This window comes from Salarias fasciatus, chromosome 6 (genome assembly GCF_902148845.1).
Source record: "Salarias fasciatus chromosome 6, fSalaFa1.1, whole genome shotgun sequence".
NCBI classification, from domain to species: domain Eukaryota; kingdom Metazoa; phylum Chordata; class Actinopteri; order Blenniiformes; family Blenniidae; genus Salarias; species Salarias fasciatus.
In genome coordinates this window covers 29,370,801-29,387,292 of record NC_043750.1, presented here as the reverse complement: position 1 = coordinate 29,387,292, position 16,492 = coordinate 29,370,801, and the positions used below count along the sequence as shown (strand labels likewise).

Genomic DNA, 16,492 nt, shown 5'->3' with positions numbered 1-16,492 from the left:
CCTTATGGATTTCCCATAGGGTGCCGTTGAATGGTGTCCTAATTCTCTTCTTCTCCTTTGCCCTGCAGCATGGCCTTCTACTTGGAGGAGGTGATGAACTGCACTCGCTCCCTGCTCCTGGTCATCTCCGGCTGGGTCTGTCGTCACGTGATCGGGGCCGTGCTGGTGTCTCTCCCCGCCATCTCTGTCTTGTCCCACCTCAGCTGCACCGTCCACCTGCCGCTCCAGGTAAATATGAGCACTCGGTGGCGTGAGCATCGCCTGTATTCGTTTACATTTCTGGGCCTGTCCATACCAATTGCAATGTTACACTGTGGTTTTGCACTACAGCTCTTTTTGTAGTTTGATTTATATAATGTGTTCAAAAGATAATGCATTACATAAATCAGGCATTTTACTCTCCGTCCACACAAACGGTTTCTCATTGCTAATTGTTGAACTTTCTATATTTCATATTATAAGGTCTTTTCCCTACGATACAAAAATAGATACTGTATATGAGCTGAATTTATGTCTGTAAAATGACTCTAGGTGTGAAAAAATGTGACTGTTGGTCTTTTTTTTTTAATAAATCTGCGATGGATTTCACCACAAACTGTCTATAAAAGATAAATACAAGGATGAAAAACACATCTTTGTAGTGAATTGATGACCTTAAATTGTCGACAAAAGTCAAGTCAAAGTTCATTTAAGAAACAGCTCCTCTCGACCAAAGAGCCAAATTGTGCTGTCCGGGTTATTAAAAGAAACACAACAAAACAATAAACATGAATCAACTCAAAACATGCTTCAAATAGTGTTTCACAAAGTAAAACACTATTTGAATGTAAAATATGATAAAACTGAATATATTCAATAAGTGATGAAACAGGATAAATGCTTGGATATAGGTGTGTGTGTGTGTGTGTGTGTGTGTGTGTGTGTGTGTGTGTGTGTGTGTGTGTTTTCAGTCTGTACTGGTCTCATTATGGACTGAGTGTCTATAGGAGTTGTGCTGCCTTCCCCATAGTCACCTGTTGTTGCTTCCAGCCAACATGAGTTGTATAAAGCAGTAGAGTTGGATTGATTAATGGATTGTGATTCTGTTTGTTGGCCGTTTCCCTTTTTACATTTGTCCCTTGTTTTACTCAAAAACACTTTGCAGCAAAAATATACTGTATGTTAAATGGAAAATAAAGATTCGCTGTACCCCGCATTTCCCACTTACATATTGGATGATTTCTTCCACAATAAGACATGCTGGGCCTAAAAGCATGTTAGCTGCTCTAAATTTCTCCTTGCTCTGTCATTTCCCCTGCTCTCAGCGTAAGGACCAATCACTGTATCTGCTGGAGCAGGGAACGCTGCTAATTGAGGCAGCGGTAGCACTGGTGATTTTCAAGCGATCATGGTTTGCCCTCACTGATATCTCGAAGCCAATGTAAGCAGAGACAAGTAGGCTGGTTTGAAATCCTGCCCAGGGTGGTCTTAAAGCCAGAGATTCATTAGCTGGCATTAACCCTGATAGGAGCTGCGGAGGGAAAACAGCGAGGAGGCTTGGGGAGGCTTCGCCTGTGGACCTTGGCAGCGGACATGTTGACGTTTCTTCCTGCATGTGAGATGATTGAGAACAGCCATTCTTGTTTTTTGTGCCGTTTTGAGCGGAGGCCACATCCAGCTTTGTACAAGCTTGACTCCCGCCTCCCAGCTCCGAGCCAACGGCTGCTCGCAAGATGTGCGTTGTTTTGATATCTTGCTTTTCGGCGCTGGATGTCTCTATCCATTCCTCTTCCCCCAGCTCTCGCCATCTCTTCGGGGCTCGCAGATCAAAGCGGGAGTCTCAGGGAGAGTTGTTAATTAGACATGCGGTTTTCTGGACTTTAATGCCTTTGAAGATATCGAGGCCCAATAAGACTGCCGGAGGGGGGCAGAGCATGGAGGGAGGGAGGACGTGTTTTGGGAAAAGATACGATCCTCTCAATGAAATCATCAACAGCCTGCCAATGTCCCAAAACAGCCACTGCTGTCTGTCTGTGATCACTCCTCCATTTCTGACCTCACTGTGACTTTTTCTTGCACTTTGGTTCACGGCACATTTTCCATTTTGGATACAGTTTGAATTGTATGAAGAAACTTAGCTGTGCAGAAGTTATTACACATTTCTGTGCAGTATTATTTTCATTTTCCCATGTGAAAGCAGAGCTGAACAACAGCTAACGAAAAGCCAAAAACAAATTGCAGAAATATGATTTTACCCCGTGATGTTAATTTCCATGTTACTCAACTTGAAGTGTTGACATCAGAAGACGAGGCTCAAAGCTGTGATGCTGCTTAAGAGAACCAAGCTCTTGGTCCAAACTGAATAATGAACTGAACTGAGGATGAATTGATAATATGGCTCCGATTTTTTCAGTTCTGATCCGAATTACTGCTGGTTGATCTTAGGTCTGAATAATTGAAGATGACGCAGAGAAATTCACAAAAACTGCAGTCTGTATGTAATATTATGTATTTTTTTTCTTAAAGAAGTTTTACCATAATATAATGTAATATTGTGACCAAGAAGAGATCAGTTTTGATGATTAGTCTTTTTGTAAAAGGAAATAACTCATTGTTTCTCATTTATAATCCTCCTCATTAAAACTGAATACAGACTATGAAATTAGAAGTGAGATCTGGACAAAAAATGTAATTATGGACTCCTTAAGCAAAATTCATTGAATGTTCTGATTTCACTGCTGAAGTGTTTCCGTGTAGCTTCACTCAGATGATTTTCACTTGTTTTCCAACTGTTTAACTTGAGGTAATCTTCTTGTCTGACCTGCATAGGATCCTCTTTGTTATTTATGCTGTTGTTTTACTTCTGTCACCTTCATGATTGGCCTCTTTGTGCGTTTCTTCCAGCTGACCATATTCCTGTGCTGTGCCACCATTCTGGCCATCATCCAGTACTGTAACTTCTGTCAGCTGAGTTTCTGGATGCGCTCGGTCTTGGCCACAGCGACAGGCGTCGCCTTGCTGCTGCTGCTCTACAGTCCTGTGCACAGGTAATGCGGAGCACTAACCGGCGTGCACTCAATTCATAAAAACAATACCATGCACGTGCACATAATGAGGAGACCATTTTTCACAGAAAATATCATTTCACTTTCAGTTCAAATGTTTGAACTTTCGCCACAGCTGATCATGTGATCTACATGTTTTCATTTTGCAGAAGTTTTATGGAGGATTCCCTTCTTGATCCACTCTGTTTTTATCACTCCTTGTTCAGGGGGTGACTCACAAGCAGTGGGATTCAAACCTCTGTCTGTCTGTACAAATACATGCAACTTAACTTACTTTGTAGAATCACAGTAATTATTTTGTAAAGTCCAAGTGACTCAAGAAGAAAAAAATAGCATTGTGTAAATGTAAATGTAAATGTCTGCAGTGTACAAGATTTTTTTTTAAATAAAATTACAACTTTATGTCCATAAAGATACATATTGCTAAACAATGATTTTGCAGTGATACACTCCCGTGTGCGGCCCTGTTAACAGATTATCAAACACTCACATTCACTCATTAGGTTCACCTCACCTCACACACAGAGGAAACCAGACCCCGGGTTTTAGCTCACAACATTCATGTGACGAAGCGAGAGAGCTAAACAGCTTCAGTCCTAACTAGCTTTTCAAACGTCGTATCAAACTTCTGCCACCACTGTAATTACTAATATTAAAAGGCGCAGTTACAGTGTCAGCACTTGGATTGAAAGTTTTTAGGGACAACAGTTGATCTGTTTCTCTATTCGCCCTGTGACAGACTCCAGGTCGTAACCAGCGCTTTGCTGGAATCACACAATCAATCAATGATCCGCGACTTTAAATTAGACTATAATGAGTGTAAAAGATTCATTAATTATGTATTTTATTGGGTTTGGCTTTCATCTAACATTTGCATTTTTTTTTTCCACTGGATTTTAGAATTTCATCCATTTTTCTAGTTATGCGAAATTGGTTCATTTCAGTAATTTGTCTAGATCCTTTAAATGGTGGCGGCTTGAGGGCCGCCAGCAGCTCTCAGCAGCTCTGTGCACTTCGATCTGGTCCCGAGTGGGGGAAAAAAAAAAACAAAACACTGAATGTGATCTGCATCACACAATATGTATACCATCTGTGTGCTCATGTCTGGTCTTTTCTCCCGACTGACACCGCTCTCGTCTATTTCAGTTCCAGTAATAACAGCTTGCCGGTTCAAGGGTGAGTGTCTCCGTGGAAACAGAGCGGCTTGATCGATGAGTGACATCTCAAGGGTCAACAGGAGCAACAGCTTTCTTTTATATTTTTCATAACTACAGCTCGCGCTGCCTTTTACTCGCTCTCACGCCTTCCTGCTCTTTATTTTCCCATTCATCTCGGCCTTCCCTCCTCCCGCGTCGCTCCCTGCGTGCGCTGCTAGTGATGGCTGCTAAGTGCCACTAGTGGTGGAAGTGACTCATACGCTGTGTGCTGGCTGGAATTTTGGATTGCAGCCATAGCTGGGCTTAAAATTGATCAACCTTCCACAAATCGATTTTTTTTTTTTTCTGCATCAAGACTTTGTAACCAAAAGGCAGATAGAGAAGATACAACTTTTCTCATTCAGTGTTAAATTGGTAGCGCCACACTTCTGATGTGTGGTGCTGTGATCACGCTAATAGCCTTGGTAATACAGTAACAATATAGAAAAATACGAGACTTTTTTTTAAAGGCTTCATTGATTTTTTTTTTTTAAATCAATAGTAAAAAAAATGTAGTAATAAAAATAGTAAAAACAAAACTTTCGTCCAAATATACCTTCCTATAAGTCAATAGGGTCGAAATCTTCCACTTTCCAAGATGTTTCTTTCATAAAGCTTATCTCTTCTTTGCTCTGATTTGTTCCTGTTTTGGTGGCAGTGTGCACTTTACGAGTGCAGAGCAGGATTGTGAGAAATACTCCGAGCAGTTTCTGACTGTCCTGCATGAAAAGCGAGCAATATATCTTAATGTTAGAATAATAAACAATGACAAATATCTTTTATTGTGACTTAAAAACAGAGAGCCTGGGTTTTACATTGAGACACGTTTGTGTAATCCTGATTTCACAGTCCTGCAATCAGAGATATCCAAAGATAATCTTCTGACAGAGTCAGAAATTTAAGAATTTCTAAGTTGCTATATCTCACTGCGTGAATGCTGCTGGTTTTGGCTGGTTTCCAGCAACGGGAATGCAGAAAATCTGTGAACACTCCTCTTTCTTTTATTTCTATCACATGAATGCTACAAGAATTACATTTAGCCTCTCAGTTAATTTACTGGAGTGTCTCCAGTGGCCTTTGCTGTATGCGTGTGACGTGCAGAATGATGTGGCGTTGCTTGTGTATTTGTCTTAGAAGTTGTCTGTTCTGAAACAGAGGAGGGTTTGCATCAAACTTGATCCCACAGCCAAGTTTAAGAAATCCCAAGTTCCACAGTGCAGCATGCAATCAACATATAACACTGTAATGACGTGAGAGGCTTGAGAAAATTATACATAAAATAAGCTGATTAATTCCTGCCTCGATGGGGAGAGATGAACAAAAAAAAGCTTACTTTATAGTCCAGGACCTGTTTAGAAGGTTGATTTTTTTTTTGTAAGTTCATCTATTTTTATTTTTGTCAGATTACACATATCTCCCAGACAATAACTTTGTAGCTTACAATTAAAAATGGACACGTGTAGGTTTAACAACGCAGTCTGCTAACCGTGTTGACTTATTGAGGCCAGCGGAGGTATCACCGCCCACTCTTTAACAACGCTGAACATCGGTGTGAAGTCTTGTATTTTACTCTTGCTAATTGGAACTGACTCCAGAAATCTGAATGAGATGTTCCTTTATCCTGATTTGACATGTACATTTTAAGAGATAAGTCTCAAAACACGAGGTGAAGGTTTTGTTTTTTCGTCGGTGTGTTATAACGTGGCCCTTCTCTGATCGATGTCCCCCTTGCAGACTGAACACCTCCACCCCTGTTGACGGTGGCTCGGCGCCGACCTCTGACCCTCCCCAGCGCCTTTTTGACCTTTTGATCCCGGAGGCCATCTTGGCCTTCTTCCTGCTTCTGCTCCTGGTCTGGTTCCTCAACCGTGAGTTCGAGGTCAGCTACCGTCTTCATTACCATGGCAACGTGGAGGCTGACAAGCACCGCTCCAAGATCCAGACAATGAGGGACCAGGCCGAGTGGTTACTGGGCAACATCATCCCCATCCACGTCGCTGACCAGCTCAAGGTTTCTGTTTGCTGCTCTCGCAAAAAATGTCACATTTAACCCCATGAAACTATAAAATACATAAGAAAATGTTTTCTTTTTGAGGATTTTGGGCAACAATAAAAAGCACTAAAGATGAGGCTCCTTGTTCACAGAACGTGCGTCTCTGTCTTCTCAGGTGACCCAGAGCTACTCCAAGAACCACGACAGCGTGGGGGTGATCTTCGCCAGTATTGTCAACTTCAGTGAGTTTTATGAAGAGAGCTACGAGGGGGGCAAAGAGTGCTACCGCGTTCTGAACGAGCTGATCGGAGACTTCGACGAACTCCTCCGCAAAGCCGAATTCAAAAGCGTGGAAAAGATCAAGACGATCGGGGCCACGTACATGGCGGCGTCCGGGCTCAACGTCCGGCAGCTGGCCGAGAACGACGACGAGTCCCCGCACGCGCACCTGAGGGCGCTCTTCAACTTCGCCCTCGAGATGATGGGCGTGTTGGACGATTTCAACAAAAACATGCTCGGGTTTGGCTTCAAGCTCCGTATCGGATTTAACCACGGGCCCCTGACCGCCGGCGTGATCGGCACCACCAAGCTGCTCTACGACATCTGGGGAGACACGGTCAACATCGCCAGCCGGATGGACTCCACCGGAGTGGAGTGCCGGGTGCAGGTGAGCGAGGAAAGCCACGCCGTGCTCAGCGCGATGGGATTAGAGTTTGACTATAGAGGTACAGTGAATGTTAAAGGCAAAGGTCAAATGAGGACCTTTCTCTACCCCAAAAGTGGGGAAAGTACATGCCAGGATCGATCGGACCTCGCTCCTCCCTCGAGAGTTGGATCCTCGTCTGTGGAATTACCCGCCAGTAAGACCACAGGATCCCAGCCAGTGGCTCCTCCTCCTCCTCCTCCTTCTTCTTCTTTCACACGTTCTCCCATCCCTCCTCAACCCCAGTGTGCAGGAACAGGACCTGAGCTTGCCCCGCCAAAGCCTACAGAAGCAAGAGAGGAAGGATACAGGGACGCTGTACATCCCTCTGCCACAAACACTCACAGCTCTCGTCCTCCTGAGCGAGGCCCAGAACCCAGTGCTGCAGAGGCGCCCTCCCAGCCGCCGCCGCCGCCTCCGCCCGCTCCTCTCGCCCTTCAGGAGGAGGAGGACGAAGAGCGGGAGGCTGACGAGCTAACCAAACTCAACGAGGAGTTTTACTCTCGCCTCTGATCGCTCCTTTTCCCCCGGCTGCCTCTCCAGGACTGACTGTCAGAAATGGGACGGGACGGCTCTGTCTACAAGTGGTCGTCTTGTGCGTGAAAAAGAGAGTTGGTCACGAGATGCAGGCAGCGGCCAAAGAGCTGCCGACCCCGGCCACGGGAAATGGCGCCCGAGTGCCGCGGCGGGTTAGACCTGTGCTGAGCACAGCGGTTTAGAAGGGAAAAAAAAGGGTAAAAGGGGGTATGTAAGTAGGAGGGAATGAAAGATTGGTTTAAGATTATGTTCTTTCTTAATTTGTTTTGTTATTAAGTGCCTTCAGGACTAGAACAGTGAACAAACATGAATACTGAACAGGTTTGAACAATATTAGACTACGGATCATGCTGTGGATTCTTACTCCATGCTTTATTTTGAATGCAAGTATTTCTTAAACAAACAAAAAAAAATGTTGTGCCATATCAATTGTTTTAACTTGATCAAAGTCTTGACCTTACTTAAGGGAAATTTTTTATACAAGTGCCAGCACAAGATGATGGTCTGAACAGAAACATGAAAAAACAAACAAAAAAAAAACATGGGACGAATGAGGGAATCACTTAAAGCAGTATTAATTTATGTATTCTGCTTTTACATGAGGGCTTTTTTCAGTATTCACTTGTGCTAGAGTCTCACTCTCGAGGGACACGCTACGGAGCAGGCTGCATAAAATTTTTAGTTTGTGAAGCAGCTAAATGCACATTTTAAGCACAGGTATTGCACAGTCTTTTTTTTTTTTTTGTCGACCACTTATACTTGGTTGTTACTACCATTGAAAGATTTTTTAACAAGTTTAAACAGTTCTCACAATCAAAGCACAAAATCAAAGAAGATAAAGGAACTTTTGGAAAGACAGTTTTAAAGAGGGAGACCATCACAAAAGGCAAGGGGGCACTTTAAGAAATACTTAAAGTGATACTGAGATGTGACTTTTGAGTATGCATCGCTCACCTTCTGTAGGCCTGAAAGATGAGTGTGAGAAAGGTTGGATTTTGAGATTTACTGATTTTTAACTGAAATTTTTGGAGCATGGTCATGTCTGTGCCGCTCCTCTGTATGCTCAGCGGGTTCAGGCGTTTTTCACCACAGTCTGGTTTAGCACTATAAAACTTTAAATAATCACCCAGGGATTGTTTTGCCTTATTCACTGATTTCCTCCAGGCAAGTCGGGCATTTTGTGTCGGACAGGCCTTTAATTGCTTTCACATGAAATTCAGGCTCAGCAAAATGATCATTAATACCAAAATAACTTCTTAAACCTGTGTGACTATTCCTTTCATCCATCCTCAGTACCTGCTTTATCTCAGTGATGACTGTGGGTGTTGGAGCCCATCCTAGCTGATAGTGGCTCATAAACGCCTTAAATAATCATTCTTATGTCCAAATCAGCGTAACTGATGTGCACGTGTTTGGATTGTGGCCATATTAGCCTGTTACATGAGGCTTTGAGAGACTTATCGTTGAAAGCTCATAGGTCCTGCTCTTATTTGTCTATATTTAATGTGTTCTTTAAGTTTTGCCACTCTCGTATCGAAACATCAGCATTGATCAGAATTGAGTTTAATAAAGAAAAGCATTTCACAGACTATGCAGCCCCACCGTTATAGGGACCTGCGTTTAATTTGTGTGCTGCTTTTATTTGTAGTTTTATAGTACATTTATTCAGTTTGAGTGTTCTCAATTGAGATCTGGTTTCTCGTAGATAAAAATCAAGTTTTTAACACTTGCCTTGGCCAAATTATCTAGAACATTTTTAACAAATTTGATAATAAAAAAAAAAAAAAATCAAAACCACCAGTTTTGTAATTCTCGGAGAGAATCCCCCTTTTTCCATGATGGAATAGAAATCGCATTTATAAAATTTGTGATGATTTTTTTTTTAAACTTACAGTACAGTAAATAATAGATAACCTGCAATATCTGGGTGGAAGCTTCACTCCCAGGCTTACTGCGATGGACTGAAAGCCTGTCCGCTTCCTCACCCTCGGCTGGATAAAGCAGACGATGGATGGATAAATGGACATTAGAACCCCACTGAGAAATAACACGATCACTGGAGACATAAACAGGCTCCACCATGATGGTGTAGCTCCTTGATTGTTGTGTTTTTCAGAAAAAAATCAGGCTCCAAGAAAGAAGTTCTGTCAGGTTATTGATACATAAGCCATATTTGGCAGTAGGATGGATTAGTAGAAAGTCACCAGGAAGTGACTAGAAGAATTGCCAAGGCTACAGTCGGCGAGCGTTTGGTACTCAAATGACTTTTGGTTGAGTTTTGCTTCAAGTGGAGCTGTGAGGGACAATCAGTGTGTAGTTCTTGGTTAATGATGGTTAGATCCACAGTCAGTGCCACAGATCAACTATCGTATTCATAGTCCAAACAAATTTTGTTGCCTTTATTGCCAAAAGGAAAAAAAAAAAGAAACATTGGTCAGTCCATCACTTTTGAGGGTTTTTTTTTTTTTTTTTAATGGAGAACTTCAGTGTTGTTTGCCTTTTTAGCTTTGTCATTTTCTATTAAAGGTTTTGGACATTTTAACTCTGACCCCATCACAGCCTCTGGGCTCTACTGTATCAGTGTAATCGTGCCACTTTAAATGAATGAGCTTTAGGTGCAGTGCAACCTAAAGCAGCCGATTGTTTTGTGGTGCCTAAAAGTATGACTGTAGTTTTGGAGTATTTTGGTTATGATTGTATTATGTTGGACAGAATTATGCAGTTGTTTCGACAGATTTTTTTTCTCCTTTTCCTGTTCTTTCATTCAGATATTCAACAGTGTGCTGTTGTTACCACACAATCGCTGGCTCTGTAGTTTGGTTAGCTCTTTACTCACTTCATCTTTTCTCATCAAAGCACTTGTTTCTTGTATTTTGTATGACCGTGAGTGAGAAGTATAAAGTTTCACTTCAATATCATGAAAAAAGATGCTGAAGGAAATCAGTCAGTTTCACTGCTGTTTAGCTCTTTTTTATTGATGCTGCTGTCTCTTCCGAAGAGACATTACACTCATGTCACAATAGTTTCATGGAGAAAAGAAAACATTTTTGAAATCTGAACTCTACTTTTGGATCCTGCAAACACATATCTCTGAGAATATATGACCAGCTGCAGAGACGACGCGAAAGAGGGGAGACCATCGCTGTTTATGTAGCTTTCTCCATCTGTAGCATAAGAACACATTTGTTTACCTCTGCCATTGTGCACTATGAACATACCCATTCAGTGCCTTTTAAAGTGAGAATATGTTCAGTGTGTGTTACCGAAAGCATAATGTTGATAAAAGCAGAATAAAATCCAAAGACAGTTCACCAGAGGTTTCCATTATACATCCAGAGGCAGAGAAGGTTACACGCATTTTGCTTTTTTGTCCAAATGTGTTGCTTTTACAAGAAATGTTCTAGTATTGTACTTTGCAGACGTATTCTCAGCTTGCTCTCTTTTTTTTTTAACTCAACTCCAAGAAACTCAGAACACGCAAAAATACTAAAACAAATGAGAATATCAGGTATCAGCTGTAAAGGAAAGTTTGGGTTTTTTTCCATTGCAGTTTCCAGATTGTCACTCGGTAATCCTGTGATTTTTAACCATACCACACACTGCAGAGACACAAACGATCAATAGCAGGTTTGAGGCGTAACTTTATGGACACACCACCTCTCCCAGGAGCATATGTATGAACACATGCATAAATCCAATAAATAAATGAACAGTGCTGGCTTTGTGATCTCTGGAGGAGTAGAGGGAGATGTGTGTGAACAGTGTTTTCCTGGATACCTCCATCTTTTTCCCCCAAAAACTATTACATTGTCCTCTTATTGCATTTCAGTATTTTTCTTTCCATGATTACATTAATAAACCAAAAGCAAGAATCCTAACATGCAGGACATTTACATCACTAAGTTTCACCCATATCAAGGTTTGCTGGATTTTGTCCTTCTCTGACAGTGTGTTTGATTGAAAGTGTGTGGCGATGTGACAAATGTGTGACTTGTTTTAAGTTATGGTGAAGAAAATGTGTCCTTAGAAGGTGGAGCTTCAATTAGCAGCAATGTTCATTGAGGAAACGTTTCAGGCATTCAGTGGTCACTTTCTGTTGAATAAAGTGTGATTGTTCATTGTGACAAAAACATAAGGGAAATAATCACATGTTCACTCCTTTAAATGGTGACAGATATGCATTTTTTTAATTAAGATTTCCTCATAACTTCAACCCTTCTGTGTTTTTAAATACACTGGGACAAAACTTAAGACAGTGTTTGATTTAAAATGCCTTTGTTCATGAAAGAAATGTATTATGTATGTTATGTGCACATTACCCATGTATCATTTATCAACACATGATCGTAATCTGTACACATTTGCACAAAGCACTCAAGTGTTTGTACATATGCAGTTATTTTGTCACATATGATTTTTTTTTTATACATGTGCATGTGTCAGATTTTGTCAGAAAACAATGAAAAAGAGACACGTATTACCAGATTGATTTAATGTGTGTCTTTGTGCGTGCGCTATATGATTTTATTCCTCTTTTTTTCAGTATGAGAGAAATAAATCTCGAAGCAGAAAACTGTTGAGCATACTGTGGAGTGTGAGGATGGATTCATTTCACAAGGAGGAATGCGGTTTCTGACTGATTTTCAAGATTTGTGAACATTTTGTTTTGTGTGATTTTGAATTCCTGAAAAATGTGTAAAGCTCAGCTTGAGCGAGCCGAACAAGAAGATCAATCTACACAAGGCCCCGACAGTGTCCGCAAGATGGAAGGTTTTTATTTGATTGGGCCTTAGTTTGTATAAATAATGTTCCTCAAAGTTTATGACTAAGTAATTGAGCTGTCTTGAAATATTTAGTCAGCCATAACCGCAGAGTTAACTGAATTGCACAGTGAATGATTGACAAAATAAAATAGCAATATTATTAAGGGTGACACAGTGCTGCAGTGGTTTGCACTCTTCAAACACTGGCTGGGCCTTTCTGTATTTGCATGTTCTCCCCATGCGTGTGGGTTTCTTCAGGGTAGTCTGGTTTCCTCCCACAGTCCATAAACATGTGTATGAGGTTAATTGGTGACTCTAAATTTCCCCTAAGTGTGAATGTGTGGGATGCTTGCCTCTGTGTTTGCCCTGTGATGGACTGCCCACCTGTCCAGGGTGTATCCTACCATTGCAGCATGATTATTCATATTGTGATTATTTCCATTGTTGATGAATTATGCTATTTCTCCCCCTGATTATTGCAAGCATATTTTTTAAAACAGTAAAAATGCCAACTAAATTTTCCCAAAGCTTGCTGTTTTCTTTAAATCATCACTTCACATCATACAGATGAATTATTTATACTTAACAAAACATGTCTAAAATTATGAAACTCTTAACATTTTTTTTTTGTTGTTGTTGGATAACAATTGTTTTTTTTTTTTTTACTGTATTTGTTTTTTTAATGTGACGATAGTGATTACCTGTGTGTGAGAGACGGTGCTGCAGCGCCCCCAGCGGCGGGCCGCGGTGCTGCATGCACGTAGGGCGTGATAGCGCGGCCCCTCCCCCTCCACAGCCGATCTGGAAAAGAAAAAAAAAAACTTTTTTGTATCGAAGGAATCAACAGCCGCCATCTTGTCGTGGCTCGGAATTAGGATTTCGGTCCAACACTGGGTTTTACGTAGAAATCGAGCATCCTTACCGCGATATGACAGCGTCCTTCTGCCGAAAACGAAATCTTAACATCGCTTTGGAGACATTTTGTGCGAAAAAACTGGAATCGGATCGGTGGTCGTCGGGCAGAAAAGCTCCGTATATCTGATTTCCCCTTCAGAGTGCGGCGATTCAGCCCCTGTCGCCGTTCGGGAGCAGTATTGTTTACCAGGTCGTGACTTTCGAAGTAATTTGCAAAAATACGGCATTTTTATGCAATTGTGCATTTTTGTGGAGCTTCGCGCGATTTTTGCATGAAGAAATTTGACGTCACGCAAAATGGGTACTTTGAACATTTAGAAATTACGACTTTTCTCCCGAAATGCATCGATCCCCCTGATTTAACCGGATTGTCATTTTGAGGCTCGACTTGTACATGGGGAATATTTTATTTCGGGATATTTAACGATAATAATGTGGGTGTTGGGTGTTGGATTATCATGGGGTGAATGGCGGTGGCGAAGCGGGGCGCTATTGCATCTCTTTTGAAAGACTCACGGCGAGGAGAAGCTAACGCTAACTGGTAACTTAGCTGGTAGCAGGCAATTAGCTAGCTATTAGCCAGTTAGCTCACGTTAGCAGGCTGTCGGCTTGCTAATGTGCTAATACGGGGAGGTTTGGGCTCACAGAACAACTTCCCTGCCTTTAGGCAATCGTTATTATCCACTTAAGCAAACAGCCGGACAAGATAGCAACTATGGCTGAAAACCTGCTGGACGTCGGACCTCCCAACTCCAAGCGGCCGAAGCTGAATTCACCTGCCCTGTCGGCGTCTGATGGACAAGGTAAAGGCCTCACACACAATCTGCACATGTAAACACCGAGATATTAAACACTGACGCCTGCATTCCCGGTGTATGCACTATTTCGTCCAGTTTGAAGTCACCCAGAGCAAGTTTAGTGTAGAAATGTGTGGCCAATGTGGCTTGACTGCAGCGTTTGTCTCTGTGGTGAGCAGTGAACTGCACCTTCTCTCTGCACGCAAATGCCTGTTTATCAGGTTAATGCTGGTCTGCGACAGCACGAACCTCAACGAGGTTTAATATGAATTGAATGTGCGTTGGTGAAGCTTTCAGTGCGTTCTCTCAGACGCCATAAGCTGTGACATGTTAGCATCCAGTGGATCATTTTTCAGACATCTCTATACCGACTGGAAATATATGCCCGTGCGAGCAAATGGCAGTATAATTGCGTCTCACAACATCTGTCATGCGTGGTACTTAAAGAATCTGTAGAAATGTATGCGCGCTTTTTAAGTAAAAATACCTTTGCAGCTTTGGCTGACATCTCAGCTGCTGCACCAACATTTTAACTTGCCCTTATAAAAGTTTTCTTACCTGCAGTGTATTTGTAGGCTGACTAAAATCCATTGAGCTGGCAGCTGTTCCTGAAGACTTTTCCATGCATGTGCAGCACTTGAAACGTCTCTAGTTGGATGTTATATTCCTCAGGAGTATTCCAGTGTATGTTTTTTCCTCCTCATGGTATATAACTGATGTTGATGCCATGGTGGAGATTCCTGACACTCTACTGAGCTTATGAAATAATTTGGTCCCATATCTGCAGAAAAAAAAAAATCAGTCATCCTGGTCATGGTATCAACATTTCTTGTCTTTGAAAGCAACTGGATGACTGGGAAGATCAAGTATTCTCAAATCATAAGAAATCCATGTTGATTCCCAGGTTTGCATGGCCGGTCTGTGTCTCATGTTGAGAGCATATTTCCAGCAAATGGTTCCATTTTAACTATTGGGCCTGTAATGGCCCAGTAGCGATGGTGTCTAGAAAAAATAAAAACAGAGGCGACTAATTAAGTTAATATCACTAATGGAAGCGTTTTGTTTCCTGTGTATGACACATTTCACAGTATTAAATGTTAAAAATGAAGCCGTGAAGCCAAGATTCCATACAGACCTGCAGTAAGTTCAGATTGAAGCGACCTGTTGATGCACCATCTATTTTACTTGTCTGTTTTTGAATTGGTTCTAGCTAATAGTGCCAGTGTGTGCCACTGAGTGATTAAGATTAGGGAATTCATGTCTCTCCCATTTTTTTATCGCATAATTTTTTAACAGGATTGGAACAAGAAAATAAGTCGAACTAAATTGTAATAAAAAGCAGTTTGAAGATTTAAAGAAGTTAAATATACAAAAAGTGAAATATTAATAAATACATACCAAATAAAGGGATCATGGTGATTAAAAAGTCCAGACAAGATACAGAATTTCAGTTTATTACTCTTCAAGGTTCAGTGCTTCCACTCATTCAACAAGTATGTTTTTTTAATTTATTTTTTCTGTTTCGGTCTTCACATCTTTGTCCTTGTTTCAGATTTTCTGATTGCTACGTGCGATTTTGAGCTCGATTAGTCATCAGAAAGAGAATCAAGCTATATATCTAAAAATGGATGATACAATTTAGACCAAACAGCTAGTGCAGTTTTTCTCTTAGTGCTTTCCCTCCATCCTCAGAATTCCTGTTGTGGTCGATGTCACAATGTATAAATTAATTGTGTACAGAAACTCCTGCATCTTAGAGAGCCATTGTGTAACTGAGGCTGTCTTCTCGCACTATAGTTTACAGACGTACCCTAAATGCCTCACATGCAGGCTATCAGCAGATGCTACCGACTGAGATCACATTAACCCAACATCTCGACCACTTAACACTTTATGGCTGATTGTTTTTTTTTTTTACTAGCTGCAAAAAAATTGCACGGTGGCGTGGAACTCATCAGCTGCAAATGAAACAAGGCATCAGATGGAAATCCAGTGTCCCATAAGAAGTTTTCATGAGTTAAAAAGTAATAAATGTGTCTTAACTGATGGCATATGTGTGCTGGTACAGTAAGCGGCTGACTGTCTTAACACATTAAAAGTCAAAGCTGAAGGAGCATCGTGTCTGTCTATGAAGGAATTTTACATTTACGAGCTTATGTTCCTGTACTGCAGCTCCTGGCTAGATTTGGCATACATTCTTCTCATAATTATGACTTCTTCACTTTTTCTTGTAGCTGAACATTTCCTTAAACAACCATAATGCAGAGAAATGTGAGTGTTGCACTCGAATACCTTTCATCACAGCGACCCCAAGTACTTCTGCAGTGTGACTGTTCGATTCACCGGCGTGTCAGACATTAACCTGGACAGCTCTGTAATCAAAGACACACTATGATAATAAAATTTGAAGTTATTGTGGAAAAATGGTCCAAAAAAAAAAAACGATCCTTGCACATTTTTTGACATGATTTGCCAGCTCAGTGTTGATCATTTGTTCTGCGACGTTGTAGGTCAGCCAGATATCACCCAATACAGACAAGCTGA

General features: G+C 41.4%; 2 protein-coding genes across 7 annotated transcripts in view; both read left to right on the top strand.

Moving 5' to 3' along the window:
- The window catches only part of LOC115389709 (adenylate cyclase 9), a 40,466-nt gene extending 28,408 nt beyond the window's left edge, over positions 1 to 12,058 (top strand). Inside the window, exons 7-11 of the mRNA XM_030093234.1 lie at positions 69 to 228; positions 2,884 to 3,026; positions 4,191 to 4,220; positions 5,975 to 6,251; positions 6,409 to 12,058. Coding sequence (XP_029949094.1) covers positions 69 to 228; positions 2,884 to 3,026; positions 4,191 to 4,220; positions 5,975 to 6,251; positions 6,409 to 7,449 — 1,651 coding nt within the window. The 3' untranslated portion in view covers positions 7,450 to 12,058. The remainder of the gene's footprint in view (positions 1 to 68; positions 229 to 2,883; positions 3,027 to 4,190; positions 4,221 to 5,974; positions 6,252 to 6,408) is intronic.
- A 1,018-nt stretch (positions 12,059 to 13,076) lies between these two features.
- The window catches only part of crebbpa (CREB binding lysine acetyltransferase a), a 44,078-nt gene continuing 40,662 nt past the window's right edge, over positions 13,077 to 16,492 (top strand). For all 6 annotated transcript variants that reach the window (XM_030095281.1, XM_030095280.1, XM_030095279.1 and 3 more), the window contains exon 1: positions 13,077 to 13,954. In XM_030095281.1, coding sequence (XP_029951141.1) covers positions 13,867 to 13,954 — 88 coding nt within the window. In that variant the 5' untranslated portion in view covers positions 13,077 to 13,866. The remainder of the gene's footprint in view (positions 13,955 to 16,492) is intronic.